The sequence below is a fragment of the Biomphalaria glabrata genome, chromosome 1 (genome assembly GCF_947242115.1).
Source record: "Biomphalaria glabrata chromosome 1, xgBioGlab47.1, whole genome shotgun sequence".
Taxonomy (NCBI): domain Eukaryota; kingdom Metazoa; phylum Mollusca; class Gastropoda; family Planorbidae; genus Biomphalaria; species Biomphalaria glabrata.
The window spans coordinates 72,921,209-72,935,592 of NC_074711.1; the positions used below are offsets into that span (position 1 = coordinate 72,921,209).

Genomic DNA, 14,384 nt, shown 5'->3' on the forward strand with positions numbered 1-14,384 from the left:
ATTTTCACTAGTCATAGTTGGTCGTTGGTATGAAAAGTTTAAAACCGGCTTTTTTAAATTGTAGCCTACTGCTTATCAAACAATCGACAAACATTTTATCTGCTCCTGTTTCCCCACAAGATTTTTAAGCTAATAAACATTAAACAATGAAGGTATATTTAACCTCAGTCAAGTGATACGGTAGAGATTCTTAACAACCCCATTAGGGGTCATAGCTAGAAGGACAAAAAAACAAAAAAGCCCCGGTAAAGAATTCAAGACGGAAGGATGTGGTACTTAAAAATAAACTGTAATGAATACTGTGTTGCTCAATAATAAATCATTGTTTATGGCTATCTTTTTAAAAGAAAGGTATAGCTATAAAAAGAGAGTAATAGGCTACAAGAAGAGGAAAACAACAACAACGTTATTCTGTTAAATTGCATAAAATAACTTTTTTTTTAAATATATGAATTCGAACGTTGACATTGTCACATGTTATCCAACTCACTGACCTGTAACAATAAAAGATTCTGGATTTTCCCTAAGTGATAAGCCTTCAAGGTAGTGTCTATATACATTTTATGTATTTCAATTAGCATTAACTAATAACGTTTAGACATGTTTCTCTCGTCAAAATTAGCAGCTTGTGACGCTAGAACAAAGTAAGTAATATTTATTAGCATATGGAAAATCCGACATCATGATATTTTAGACCATTCAAAATTCTGATGCAACGGCTACTTTTTTCTTTTCTAAAAGCGAAAAATTTAATTTGTTAAAATCAACTATGCAAGCAGTTTGTTCATAAAGATATACCAATTTTACAACTTTTCACTATTAGTAGTAACAAACACAGGAGACTTTCTAGTAAGAGGACCACAGCCTCAGCAATTTTTAAACACAATTGCCTGTTTTACTTTTACCTATATTTACACACAAAAAAAGTGTTTACTTTTATTTTAAAGAGAAAAATTATTTAATATGCATACAAGGGAAACATCATTTAAAAAAAAAACAATTAATAAGTATCGTTTTTTGTATTATACAAGTAGACAAACACAGGTAATCACCACCACAATGACACTAAAATTAAGGATTTTTTTTTCTAATTGAAGGGAAGAGTTTAATATTATGAGGTTTCGATTTAGAGATTCCCCCTTTACAAAAAAAACAACAACATATATTAGATAGTCATTCAATAACATCAGTCAGGCCAGGTTCTCATATAGCCTCACCTTCACCCATCCGATAGTCTGATAGACCATTGGGGCTCTACACAAGATCTGTCTACCGTCGTTCTCCTTTTCTCTCTGTCCTTTGCCTTTGATAAAATTTAATTCACTGTCTTCACATCGCTTTCTCTGTCTTCCACTTCATCCTCTTCCTGGTACTGTTCCCTAAAGAAAGGTCTTTGTGAGAACGAGGACTTTGTGATGTGGCCATAGAATTTGAGTTTACGTTTTTTTAACAATGGTTAGCAGGTCATCGTGGGGTCCAATTGCGGTATTAATCCTGTTTCTAATCTCTTTATTCGTGATACGGTCTTTTTAAGTGACACCTAGGATTTAACTATACCTTTATAACTATCAGTTCATCGAATACACATGAATATTAACAATGTAATAATAATAACATTAATAAATCTTCGTATCCTGGGGTATCAAGTCGTTAGTCAAACTAACAAAACAAAAGCACGTCTCTTATTTTTGTATCGACGGAGATAGAGTTGAAGTTAATGATAGCTTTGAGCTCATAGTTTCTGATATTCTTTCTGAAAATATTGAAACCTGCCTTTTTATCTACCTGAGCGGACCACTTCGGGGGCAGTTTTTGAGTTTGAGTCATTTCTGGTCTAACACAAATGCACTATGAAATATGCCAATTGTGAATATTGATTTTGTTTGGGAAAAAATATACCGTTGAAATAAATTGTTTTACGACATTTCCTTTTACATTTCTTCAATAACATTATTAATAAATTCATTTATTATTCAGAAATCTACAGATTCCAAAGATCGTCCCTTCTAAAAAAGGTAATAGAAATTTGAAAATTTCAAGTGAAGTTCTTATTCTTCAGTCGAGGCTCGAACAGAGAAATGTTTTGCGACTTCACTGTCGTGGTAGAAGAACGTGAGTTTCCCTGTCATAGATTTGTACTCAACGCATGCTCTGGATTTTTTGAGGCTCTGTTGAAAGAACGTCGAGAAAATAGAGTCTTTATCCAAGGCATTACTCCAAATATTTTTGAACTTATCCTCGACACGATCTACAGCGGCTCTGATGTTCCAACTCTGGAGACCATACAAGAAATATGGAAGGCTGCTCATCAACTCCAGATTACGTTTTTGATGTATTTATGTGAAGATTTTGTTAAGGAGAACTTGAATGAAAGTAACTGCTACGAAATGTACATCTTGGCGAAGATTTTATCTTCAGAGAAAATTGTCAAATTCGCAATCAACTTTATGGCAACCCAATGCTATACTTTTAATCCTGCGACGTTTGCAAAAATCAAATTTGAAGATTTAAAAACAATCATGCAGATTCAAGAATCAACAGCTTGTGTTCCCTACATAAGTTTAAGTTGGTAGCTGTAAAATGATGATCTCCTAGAAATATTAATTGATACAAACTTATTTTAATTCACTTTGTCTGTCTGTGTATTTGTCTGGTAAAAAAGTTTGTACATGTTATTTCTCCCACATACATTCTCCGATCAAGTTGAAACTTTGCACAATTATTCATTGGCTGAGGCTAGACAAGAATCAATTTTTTAAAATAAAAAATTAAAAAATTAGCCTATTAATTACTGGTAATTAATTATTTTGTTTGATATCAACAAGGGCAATTAATTCTTCAGTATTCACAGATACGGCTATATAAGTAGGGTTTCGTCCCTTCAGATATTTGAACACGTTATTCAGCCCACACTCATTCCTGGACAGTAAAACCAAGTACATCACAATGACAAGAGACAATCAAACAGAGGGACAAAATATCAAAATCAAAGACCACGAATTTGAAAACGTCCAAACTTTCAAATATCTAGGAAGTACTATTAATTTCAAAAATGACCTACTAACAGAAATAAAGGAAAGAATAGCAGCAGGCAACAGGGCATTTTATAGCACCCACCATCTACTTAAGAGCAAAATGATTTCAAGTAAAACCAAGAAAATAATATACAAAACTATAATAAGACCAGCAGCAATGTATGGAAGTGAGACCTGGACACTGACAAAGACATCTGAAAATTTACTTAACACTTGGGAAAGAAAAATCCTTAGGAAAATCTATGGTGCCATACAGGATGAAACAGGGTGGAGGACACGCATTAACCATGAGTTATATCAATTATATGAAGACCCACCAATAGTGAACGAAATAAAAAAGAACAGACTACGTTGGGCAGGTCACCTTGAAAGAATGTCAGACATCAGAGGGGCGAAAATCGTATACAGGCAAAAACCAAAAGGCAGGCGACTCAAAGGCAGACCCCGAATGCGATGGATAGATGACGTGGAAGCAGATCTGAAGCAGCTTGGGGTTAGGGCGTGGAGAGGCGTGGCCCAGGAGAGATCTGAATGGAAGGATGTGTTAAAGCAGGCCAGAGCCCTCCATGGGCTGTAGCGCCACTGGGATGGATGGATGGATGGACTCATTCCTGGATCACGTTGAAACTTTAAATAATTATTTATTGCACTTTACACAGCATAAATCAATTTGAAAATAACCAATTAGTCAATTAATTATTTATATTTTTTTAAATTCGAATAATTTAAATAACATCTACATTCTTGAGAGATATAGTTGTTCAATAAACTTGTGTAGGATCGAGGCATTAAGGATACACTTTTCTATTGCTGTTATCTACAACCAGCAGTCGGAGGCGCGGTGGCTGAGTGGTAAAGCACTTTGCTTCCTAACCGGGGGATCCTGGGTTCCAATACTGGTGAAGACTGGCAATTTTAATTTTTGGATGTTTTGGCGCCTCTGAGTCAACCCAGCTCTAATGGGTACCTGACATTAGTTGGGGAAAAGTAAAGGCGGTTGTCCGTTGTGCTGGCCACATGACACCCTCGTTAACCGTAGTCCAAAGAAACAGTTGATCTTTATATTATCTGCCCTATAGACCACAAAGTCTGAAAGGGGAACTTTACTTTTTACAACCAGCAGTAGTCCCTTATTTCTGAAACTACACGGTATCTGAAAAAAATGTATCACTCGATGTTACTTTTGAAACTGAAGCTCTATTATCACAATATATAAATGTAATTGATTGTTAGGATGTTTTTTTGCACACTTTAAGTGTTCTCATTAAAACATAGATTAAAAGTAACAATCAAAATAGTAATTCTATGTTCATGTGTAATTTTTACTTTTTAAAATAAAATTGTGACCTCAAGAGACATAGTCCTCAGATATAAAATAAATTAAATCAATTTAAAATTGTCCAATGCATCATTCACTCCATTGTTTATACAAACTAAGCCAAGAACAAGATGTAAATACATGTAAGCAGTACACTTAGTCACTAGGCACAAAAGAAAACGCTACCACACGATAAAGGACGTAGTTTGAAATGTCCCAAGAATTCTCGCCGGATCGGCTTGGGTGCTAAAAACAAATGTCAGTCCTTCATTACTGAAAAAATGCATTGAGAAAAAAAATACATTGAGAAAAAAAATGAAATGAAAGAAAAACGAATTTTAATGAAAAACTTTGAAAAAAAAATCTTTAAAAAAGAAAAACGTTATTCCATTATATGCCGTAAAAGAAAAAAATTGCAATCATGATCAGAACTCGTAGCTTTCACTGTTACGCGACCTGCCAAGTACATTCAGTTTTTGACTTTTTAAAAAAAGATAACAACTTTTCTAGGTATTGACAGTTTCAAGATTTTCCCGAAATGATTTGACAAAGGTTGTTTCAATATCATGTGATTTCAATTATAAGCAAAAGACTTCAACATGAATTCCTCTTTTTTCTCAACTCCAGGACAGGGATTTGGTAGTGGTGTAAAAGCTTCAATGTAAGTAACGTTTAGATGTCAATTTGTTTCTTATAAAATTCAAACCGTTTGACAAATTTACTAGTATGAATGTTCTTTAGACTTAGAGTATTGCCGTAAAAGGGGTAGGGGAGATAATATAAGTTCCCTTAACACCATGAAGCCCGTAAATAAAACAAATAATTCCTAAATCTATAGCCTATCTATGATTGAGATCAACTACTATTAACATCGAAAGATGCCTTAATAAAGATTGGTCATGATCTCATTTTCTCGTGATAAAATAGCTTGTTAAAAATTTAAATATTTTCAACCAATATTACATTTTTTTAAAATCGCCAGAATTTGTTTTCAAAAATTATATTGTATTTACACATGTATGATTTCATGTATGTACTACCAAATAATCACTGGATTGAAGGATTGAAGAATTCGGGTGAAGATTAAGCTTCATAAATAATAGTACTAGAATATTAGTATTTCTAAGATTCAAAGGCCTTTAACAAAAACTACGTGTACAGCCAGCAACGACATCGATGTCACGTGTGGGCCCCACAGGGAACATGTAAACCGGACCTAGATCTAGAAGTCTCCAACTTTGATAATGCTTTGAGATAGGGAGTTACCTTATAACTCAGGCCAAACTAGAAGAAAAAAAATTATTTAAAAAAACAAAACAAAGCTTTTAATAAGTGTAATTGTATTAATCATGTAATTAAATGTGTAAAAGATCTAGATTCTAGAATAACAATGATAAATCTATATGAATAGAACTTTTTAAATAGAAGTATTTTTACCAATCGTTTTTGTTTAGCGCAAATTCATGCTTTTAGCTTTCCTATTACGCTATGATCCTATCACTTGTCTAGACCAGTTAGGAAAGGATGGGTGGAAAAAGAAGGGAGTATCTGTATGAATGTTACCGTGATCGCCTTTTAAATGCATTTATAAAAGTTGAACGACCTGAATTCAAACTCGAGCTCAAACCTCCTCAAGCAAACACACTAATCACTTTGAAAATGACGATTTCATATTTATCTATTGTTAGTTTCAAACTTTAAAGCGGCGGCCTCCAAAGTATAAAGAGGATGAATTCAACTTATACCACCACATCAGTCAAATACAATTTCTTTCCCTTGTTCGATATCAAACAAAATAATACCTTACCAATAGTTAATTAAATAGTTGGTACAAAAAAATTATATATTGTTACGAATCTCACTATCCAGGCTCTCTGCAAACTGCACCATACACCACCAACTTAAAGAACTTGACAACTCAGGGCTCCAAAGTAACGTAACACTTTAATAGTTGAATAAATAACAGCCAATACTGTACAATTGGCAACACGTACACTGTACAAATATCTCTCCTGTTAATAGCCGTACCGCCGTATCAACTCTTGCACTGGCCTCTCCGTCTCGTTCCGGGCTTGAACTGGGTTCAACAGTTCAGGACTGACTTCACACACTAGGCTCGTTGTGTCGGACTCGATCACAGACCAAGATCAAGACGCCGTTCGTCTCAACTGTACTTGATAGTACTCCGCACTGAACCGTCGTAATGCTCCGTACAGAACCACACCGCTGAAATGTGCTGTAGTCGACCGTGTTCTGAACCCCTGTCGTGAACCTCCTTTCTGAACCGTCTTGACTGCGTCAACTCCGCTCTTATATAGGGTCCCTAGTGGCCTTCTCGAACCGGACAGAACGCCGCTCGACGTTTCTAGGTGGTCAGATGACTACAACTCTCGTGACGCTCCTGAGCTCTGTTCACGACGGCGATCCTTCCCGAACTGTCCTGTTGACACTCGACTCGGCTGACAGTCGTAGCTCGTCACGGTTGACCGCTCGTCTAGCCTTGGCCTGGGGCGATTTGCGTCGGCTGACTACACACACACCACTACCCCTCTCTGTGCCTCCACCAAGTTTATAACAATATTCTTGTTTTGTCAGCTAAAAGAAATAATTGTGCAAAATTTCATCTTAATCCGAGATTGGGTTTGGGAAAAATAACTTGTTCAAACTTTTTACCACACAGAGTGTTATACGTTTTTTTTTTAAATTACATCATACTAAAAGCAAAAGCCGTCAGAAATTTTTATTCACCAGTGCTGAAAAGTGCAAAAAAAAAAAGGTTATTAAAAATACTTTGTTTATCTCTACTTCCGTATTCTTCACACCGGATACACCAAAAAGCTTGCTATTTATTAATTTGCCTCCAAAAATGATAGCCTCCATATATTCTTATTTAAAATCAAAGCTCATTTAATAATATTTATTAAATTTGTAATAGATCTACATTTCCATTATGCATATGTGTGCCATGGGCGTAGCCAGGGGGGGGTTCTTGGGGTTCAAACCCCCCCCCCCCCCCGAAATGAAATCCCCCCCCTGGGGGGGGGGAGTCGGAATATAGTGACTGATTTTTTGCTTTGATTTTGTTCATTTTAGGTGAGATTTTAATACTAAACCATCACTTGCCCTAGCACAACCAAAGGGGGTTCGAGTTTAAAAACCCCTACCAGGGGGGGGGGGGTTCGAGTTTAAAAACCCTTACCGGGGGGGGGGGGGTTCGAGTTTAAAACCCCTACCAGAGCGGTTCGAGTTTAAAAACCCCTACTAGGGGGTTTGAGTTTAAAACCCCCTACCAGGGGTTTTGAGTTTTAAACCCCCTACCTGGGGTTTTTGCAGTTAACTCCCCCTCTTCTATAAAACAAACAAAACAAAAAATGCAAACGAAAATCCCCTAATTCCAAGAGCACAGTTAAGGAAGATTTTGATTTTAAAACCCCGTCTAAAATTTGCATAAACCCCCTTATTAATATAAAAAAAGCTAATTACGCACTCAAAATGTTATGAGCTTAGCTAAATGGGTTTTGACTCAGTTTTGAGTTTAAACCCCACTTCAGTGGGGTTTGAAGGTAAAAAATACCTCTTTAATAATAAAAAAAAAGCAAATTATACACTAAAAATGTTATGAGTGTAGTCTATGGGGTTTTGAGTTTAAACTCCCCTCCAGTGGAGTTTGAAGCTAAAAAGTACCTCTTCAATATAAATAAAAGAAAATTACTCACTCTAAAATCTATGAGCGTAGTCAAAGGGGTTTTGAGTTTAAACCCCCCGCCATCTTCAGTTTAAGAAAAAAAGCAAATTACGCACTCAAAATGCTATAAGCGTTGCCGAAAGGGGTTTTGAGTTTAAACCCCCATTCAGAGGGGTTTGGTGCTAAAAATAAATCTTCAATATAAAAAAAAAAGCAAATTACACACTAAAATTATTTGAGCGTAGCCAAGCCAATCGGGAGTTTTGAGTTTCTTCTACACATGGCTTTTTTTTTAAAGTTTAAAACCCCTCTAGATGGTTTTGAGTCTAAGATCCCCCTACAGAAGATTTTGACGATAAAACTTCTCTTTTCGATATAAAATCTAAAGCAAACTACAGTCACTTAATTCAAAGAGCGTATTCAAGAGAGGTTACACATTTTTACCAGTGGCAGGGCTCCATTAATAAACTGCAGTGAATAGTCATCTACCGAAATCGAAAAACACTAAATGTAGCTCAACAAAGATGGCTAAGACAGATTTTAGGAGTCAGTTATAGAGATCGGATCTAAATCAAGGAAATCCTATGCCGAACTGGGAGTCGACCCCTTAGTAAGATTGTGAGAGAACGACGCATGAGGTTTGCGGGACATGTTCTCCGACAAAATGAATTACGCATAAGAAGAGTTGCAATGATATCCTAGAACAACTTGACGCCACTCATTCATGGAGGTCCTCATGGTAGGTGGGAAGAGGCTTCAGACATTACCAGTGACAGATTTTTATGGAAACAGCTTGATGGCAAATGCGTCGAACGACGAGGGAGGGTCTAAGTCAGTAAGAATAGCACATTAGGTTTTTGAAATAGAACTTTTTAATAGCAGGAAAATGCACTGTAGATACCTCAGAATATGTATTTTGTTGGTTTTCAATATCAGAAATAGTGCTTGGGGGCGGGGCTTCGCCCCGCGCTGGGGGAGCTCCTAGCGCTCCCCCAGACCCCTTTGCTGGTAATGTCAGGGAATCTACAATTTTTTCACTAACTCATGGAAGAACCTATTCTAGGGCACAATAAACGTCTTTCGAAAGAATGAAGGGTCAGAATGTAATAAAGATTATGTACATACACACACATAAATACATATAATTTTTTTTCGCGGGGGGGGGGGTCTGTGGGCAGAAAAAAATTCACCCCCCCAAAACCCCCCCCCCCGAAAAAAAATCCTGGCTACGCCCATGATGTGTGCATATGCAGGGCCGGCCTTACACATTGTGGGGCCCAATTTTATAGATGCTTGCAAGGTCCTTCTTCTAATTTTTTTTTTACAATAAAAACTATTAAAAAGATTCTAGAAATAAAAAAATCAGCCTTTGGGTCAGGATTTTGTATTTTACCATCACATCAAGGATACAAGACACCAATAGCCAAGACAAACAGGGGCAGAAACTCTTTTGTTCCCCTGGCAATCAAATCATTAAATAGAAACAATCTAATATAAACTTTTCACATGTAAATTATGAGTCTTGTGTGAATTTTTTTTTTTAGTTATAATGCACAAATTGTAAGACAAATTTCCTTACGGGCAATAAAGATTATTATCATTATTATTATTATTATTATTATTATTATGTTAGAAAAGAACGAGTATTCATTCTCTGGCGAAGCCAGGGTTGAGTTTCGTTAAAGGGAAACAAAATTCATCGTAGTCCCTTTATAAGTTTCCACCGAGAAATTTTCTGGTGATGTGGCAGGTCTGCAGAAGTACCGTCCTCTGACAGGCAACGAGATTATTATTATTATTATTATTATTATTACTTTTAACTAACCCATTACATCAACATTTATTAAACAAGATGCAAAGGAAGCAATTCAAATGCAATAGGCATCAGTGGGTTAATTAAAGCTACATCAATCATACGTTACACTATTATTATTAACCCTTTCAGTCAACATCCTTAGAGCCTGTGACAAGAGCCATAACTGATAATGATATGCAAATGTAAATTGCAGAGACCCAGCCATGCGCAGGGCCCTATTTGGAGCAATCGTAAAATCGGCTTAAGGCCGCCCCTGTGCATATGTATTAGCTAGTTACGTAGTGTATCAATGTAATTTTATGTATTATTTATTTATTTATGAATTATTTAATTTTAAATGGCTCGTAAATAAATATATTCTCCACTTTTTCAATTACTTTTGTAGACACATGGAAAGAGGGAAGGGGGGGGGGGGGTAATCTGGGAGAAGGTTTCGTGCACTCTTAGGACTCTCAATAAACACAACTGGAGTCAAATCTCTTTTTAAAAAAATTCCTAGACAGAAAATGGCGTATTACTTTCTTGTACCTATAAGACCTGGTTCACAAATGTTTATGACATTTAGAACGTAGCCTATATTTGATTATTAGAAAAAATGGAATAAACATATTTACCTATAAAGATTGCTAAGAATTCATTCACACTTGAGGCCGAAAGAAAAGCCCTTGTAGAGAACAGGCGAAGAAGACAACGGCTCTGTTAGCTTCAGATGTGTTGTCAATAGTTATAATAAATAATAGGGCTACTGAAGAAAAAATAATTAGGAATACAACTACATTTTCAGTTCTTGAAATCAATAAAATTATCTTGTGTTATTTTATCTTTTAAACAATGTAATGATAAGTATTTTTTATTCAGGTATCCACAGCCTTTTAATGACAACATTTCTAAGAAGAATGACAGACAACTGAAAATTGCTAAGGACGTTCTGAATTGCTTCAGTCAGGGCTCAAACAGAGAAATGTTTTGTGACTTCATTGTCGTGGTAGAAGAACGTGAGTTTCCATGTCATAGATTTGTACTGAGTGCGTGCTCTACATTCTTTGAGGCTCTGCTGAGGTCAGACATGAAAGAAAGCAGACAAAAGCGAGTCGTAGTCAAAGGAATGTCCCCAGATATATTTAAACTTATCCTCGATGTGATCTACAGTGGCTCTGATGTTTTGACCCCGAAGACCATAATAGAAATCTGGAAGGCTGCTCATCAACTCCAGATTGTCTTCTTGATGTCCTTATGTGAGGATTTTATTCAGGAGAACTTGAATGAAGCCAACTGCTACTAAATGTACAGCCTCGCGCAACTTTTATCTTCCGAGAAAATCATCAATTTGGCGATCAACTTTATGGCTAAACACTTTTACAACTTTGCTCAGTCGGGGATGTTTGAACAGATGGAAGTTGAAGACTTCAAAAAAGTTTTACAATTTCAAGAATCAACAGTGTGTGTCGATTTTAAAATCGAGACTATCATAAACTGGTGTCAAAAAGATAACATTAACTCAGATGGCTCAGAAATGGACAGACTAAAATACCTTGGAACATTGTTTCATGCTGTGAATCTATCTCAAGTTAGTAAAATATGTTTGGCCTCCCTTATGACTAATAAGCATGTCTTGGCCAACACAGCGGCAATAACAGCAGTCAATATGCAAGCTTCTCAGATAGTAATAAATCCTAATTATGAACTCGTATTTCAGAATATAAAGGGATTTAATTCACCATTTCTGCAAACAAGTAATACCTGTCTGCACTGCAGTAACAAATCAATGAAAGGCTTTCGCTGCGGCAAATGACCGGCCCTAACTATTGCTGGGCTCTATGCGAAACGGATTGCGCCGTCTGGATAGGGATAAGGACAATAAGTGAAAATTAAGATTTTTATTAGAAAATATATTCATCTTTGCCTTTTATTCATTCTTTACAAAATAACGATCAACTTTACTTTCCGAGCATTGCGTGTAGCGAAGTCATACAGTAGATCATCAAAATTCTGGATCACATTCAATAGCAGGAATTGCCAAATTGTTCAATCTATCTTCGTGAATTGTCACCCTCAATTTATTTTCGATTAATTTGAGGCGCGAGAAGCTTCTTTCACCAAAACCACAGTTACGGGTATTGTTAAAAATATTCTGAGTGCAACAAAGTAATTTGGAGAAGCAGTGTATCTAGTGGACAGATATGCTAAAAGTTCTACCGAGTTTTAGCGGTATTTTGTAGAATATGCCTTAAAGATGACAATTTTGTCTATTTTTCCTAGGAGATTTTTATGAGTTTTCAGTAGATTTTAATGATTCTATGAGATTTCTAGGCGCTCCTGGAAAATCGGGAGGCCGCGAGAACCCTGTAATATAAGTTATAATGTTTAATTTAACGATATACACTTCGAATTAGCGAGGGGCCTATGAAAGTGCGGGGCCCACTGCAGCCGTATAGGTTGCAGTGACCTAAGGCCGGTCTTAATGAGGCCCATCGTGTCAAGAGAATGTGTATCTTAAAATTAACTATAAGTGAGCTTATCTTTCGTGGTTATAGGAAGCAGTGGAGTCCATGTTTCGCTATGAAAATATATCTACATTCAGGACATGGTTAGTTTGGGCTTATTAATTCCATTAATTGCATTTCGTTTGCATTTTTTGGCTTGCCGTTTTCACTTCGAAGTCGTCTATCCTCTTTGCCTTGTAGCATTTGTCACATTCAGCAGCACATTTCTGTTACCGAGCGGATACAGCCTAGTCATGATGCATAGAAATGGGAAGTTCTTGAAGAGATAGTTTTGAAACAAGCAAGTGGGTCACTAGAAAAAAAAATATTCCTTAAGAAAGTTTGCAGGAAGTGTTAAATATAACGTATTCACCTAGCAAAGTCTTGGGAGACTATATAAGAAATACAAAGACATCGAAGTCATAGGTCATTTTGATCAGCAGTCGTTAAATAGTAGTTATTCACTGTGCTTTATTTTATACTGATATTATATTGTCAGACAGTCAAGGTCAGGGACGTTTCATTTCACAAAATTGTGTGTGGAGCTTTATAACGCAGACAGACGATAAGGCTACATCTATTGGGCCAAAAAAGTGTTTATGCATAGGCTACATTAGAGAGTTGCGGGCCCTAAGATTCAAGGATGAAAAAGACACACACACACACACACACACAAAGAGAACTTATAGAATTTGAGGACCAGAAAAATTGTGTTTGGAGTAGAAGAGCATTGTAATGCGGGCTGTTTTATTAAAGCTTAGGGGCGTAACATAAATTTTGATTGATGTTTGTTTTACACATTCAGTTCTTTCATTCATACATACCTATAACATCCTATAACCTTACCATTTAACGTATAAATTAGCTTCAAAGCCTATTAGAAGCTTCACTTTGAACATCACAGCGAGTGATAGGTATTCAATACTATTTATAAGTTTAAAATAAATTGTAAAAAAAAAAAAAATAAACTTAAAATCGTAAATCATATAGCCATGGATAAATTGTGGGTCAGAGTGGAGTCTGTTATGTTTACTTCATTTAAGATTCTGTATTGTTATTCTAAGTGGACCAGATACTTCAGCTCATGTATGATTCACTGTTTGGTTGATGGTTAGCAAAGTCCATTTTATGGCTTTTTTTTTTCCGCGCAATAAAAACGAATATAAAAGATACTTTGTAGATTTGTAATTTAAAAAAAAATGTTAATTTAGCATAGTCATTGTTGAAAGATGTTTGTTAAGGAGTTTATTTGTTAAGTCTTCTACATCTTTCCATTCTTCACGCTTTTATTTATTTCGCATGGTTTTTGTTTTATTGTTTACCAAGTCAGCACATTGGAGGAGAAATGAATATTTGTCAAAATTATGGTGTTGTGCTTTAAGATTTTAATTTCACTCTTGTCAATTTCATACTGTCGTCTTTCAACATTGTTACATTGTAATGAGTATACAAATAAATGCTTTTTTTAAAATCACAATCGCTTTTCAATATTATTTTCAAATTTTAATGTGTTGTTTATTTTTCAATTATCTTTCTCGTTTTTCTTTGTGAATGTTCTGCTTTACAGGAGACTAGGGTTTAGACGTTGCTAGAACCAAGTTGCAAAACTAATTCATCAGAATATGGCATAACAAATGATTCTCTGAGTAAAAGTAGTCCTACACCTCCCTACTACATAGCTAAGTCTCCAATAGTCCAAAGTCAGGACTTGGTGGACAACTAATTAGTCCCATAGTTTTGTTTTATCATGACGAGTCTATCTTTTTTCTTGACAAAATAAGGAAGAACTTAGAATCGGTACAATCAACATTATACTGAGTCATTATATCGACTTCACTGTAACTCTTCTACTTATGAAATTATTTCGGTTCATTCTGTTTGGCTGAAAAGAAAAGTGACTTTTCACTTGAACTAGATTAGTTAACAAGGAAATGGAAACGCAACGGCCTACTTGAGCAATAAGAAAACGGGCGAGAGGAGATGGTTTAATTTAGGGCCCCATCGTGAATCGAACCCTTCACTTGGTGGCTATTTCCGTTCATTTTTG

General features: G+C 35.8%; 1 protein-coding gene across 2 annotated transcripts; it reads left to right on the forward strand.

Annotated features, from left to right (window-relative positions):
* The first annotated feature begins 555 nt into the window (after positions 1 to 555).
* Positions 556 to 13,814, forward strand: LOC106050355 (kelch-like protein 24). Of its 2 annotated transcripts, XR_008775125.1 has the most exons (3): positions 556 to 644; positions 1,978 to 5,014; positions 10,713 to 13,814. XR_008775125.1 is itself a non-coding variant. In XM_056013181.1 (2 exons), the coding sequence occupies exons 1-2, from the start codon at positions 4,953 to 4,955 to the stop codon at positions 11,134 to 11,136; spliced, it is 486 nt and encodes a 161-aa protein (XP_055869156.1). In that variant the 5' UTR covers positions 4,858 to 4,952; the 3' UTR covers positions 11,137 to 13,814. The 2 variants fall into 2 exon arrangements, 1 of the variants encoding a protein (XP_055869156.1); XM_056013181.1 differs by lacking the exon at positions 556 to 644 and having other exon boundaries at positions 4,858 to 5,014.
* Positions 13,815 to 14,384: the final 570 nt, after the last annotated feature.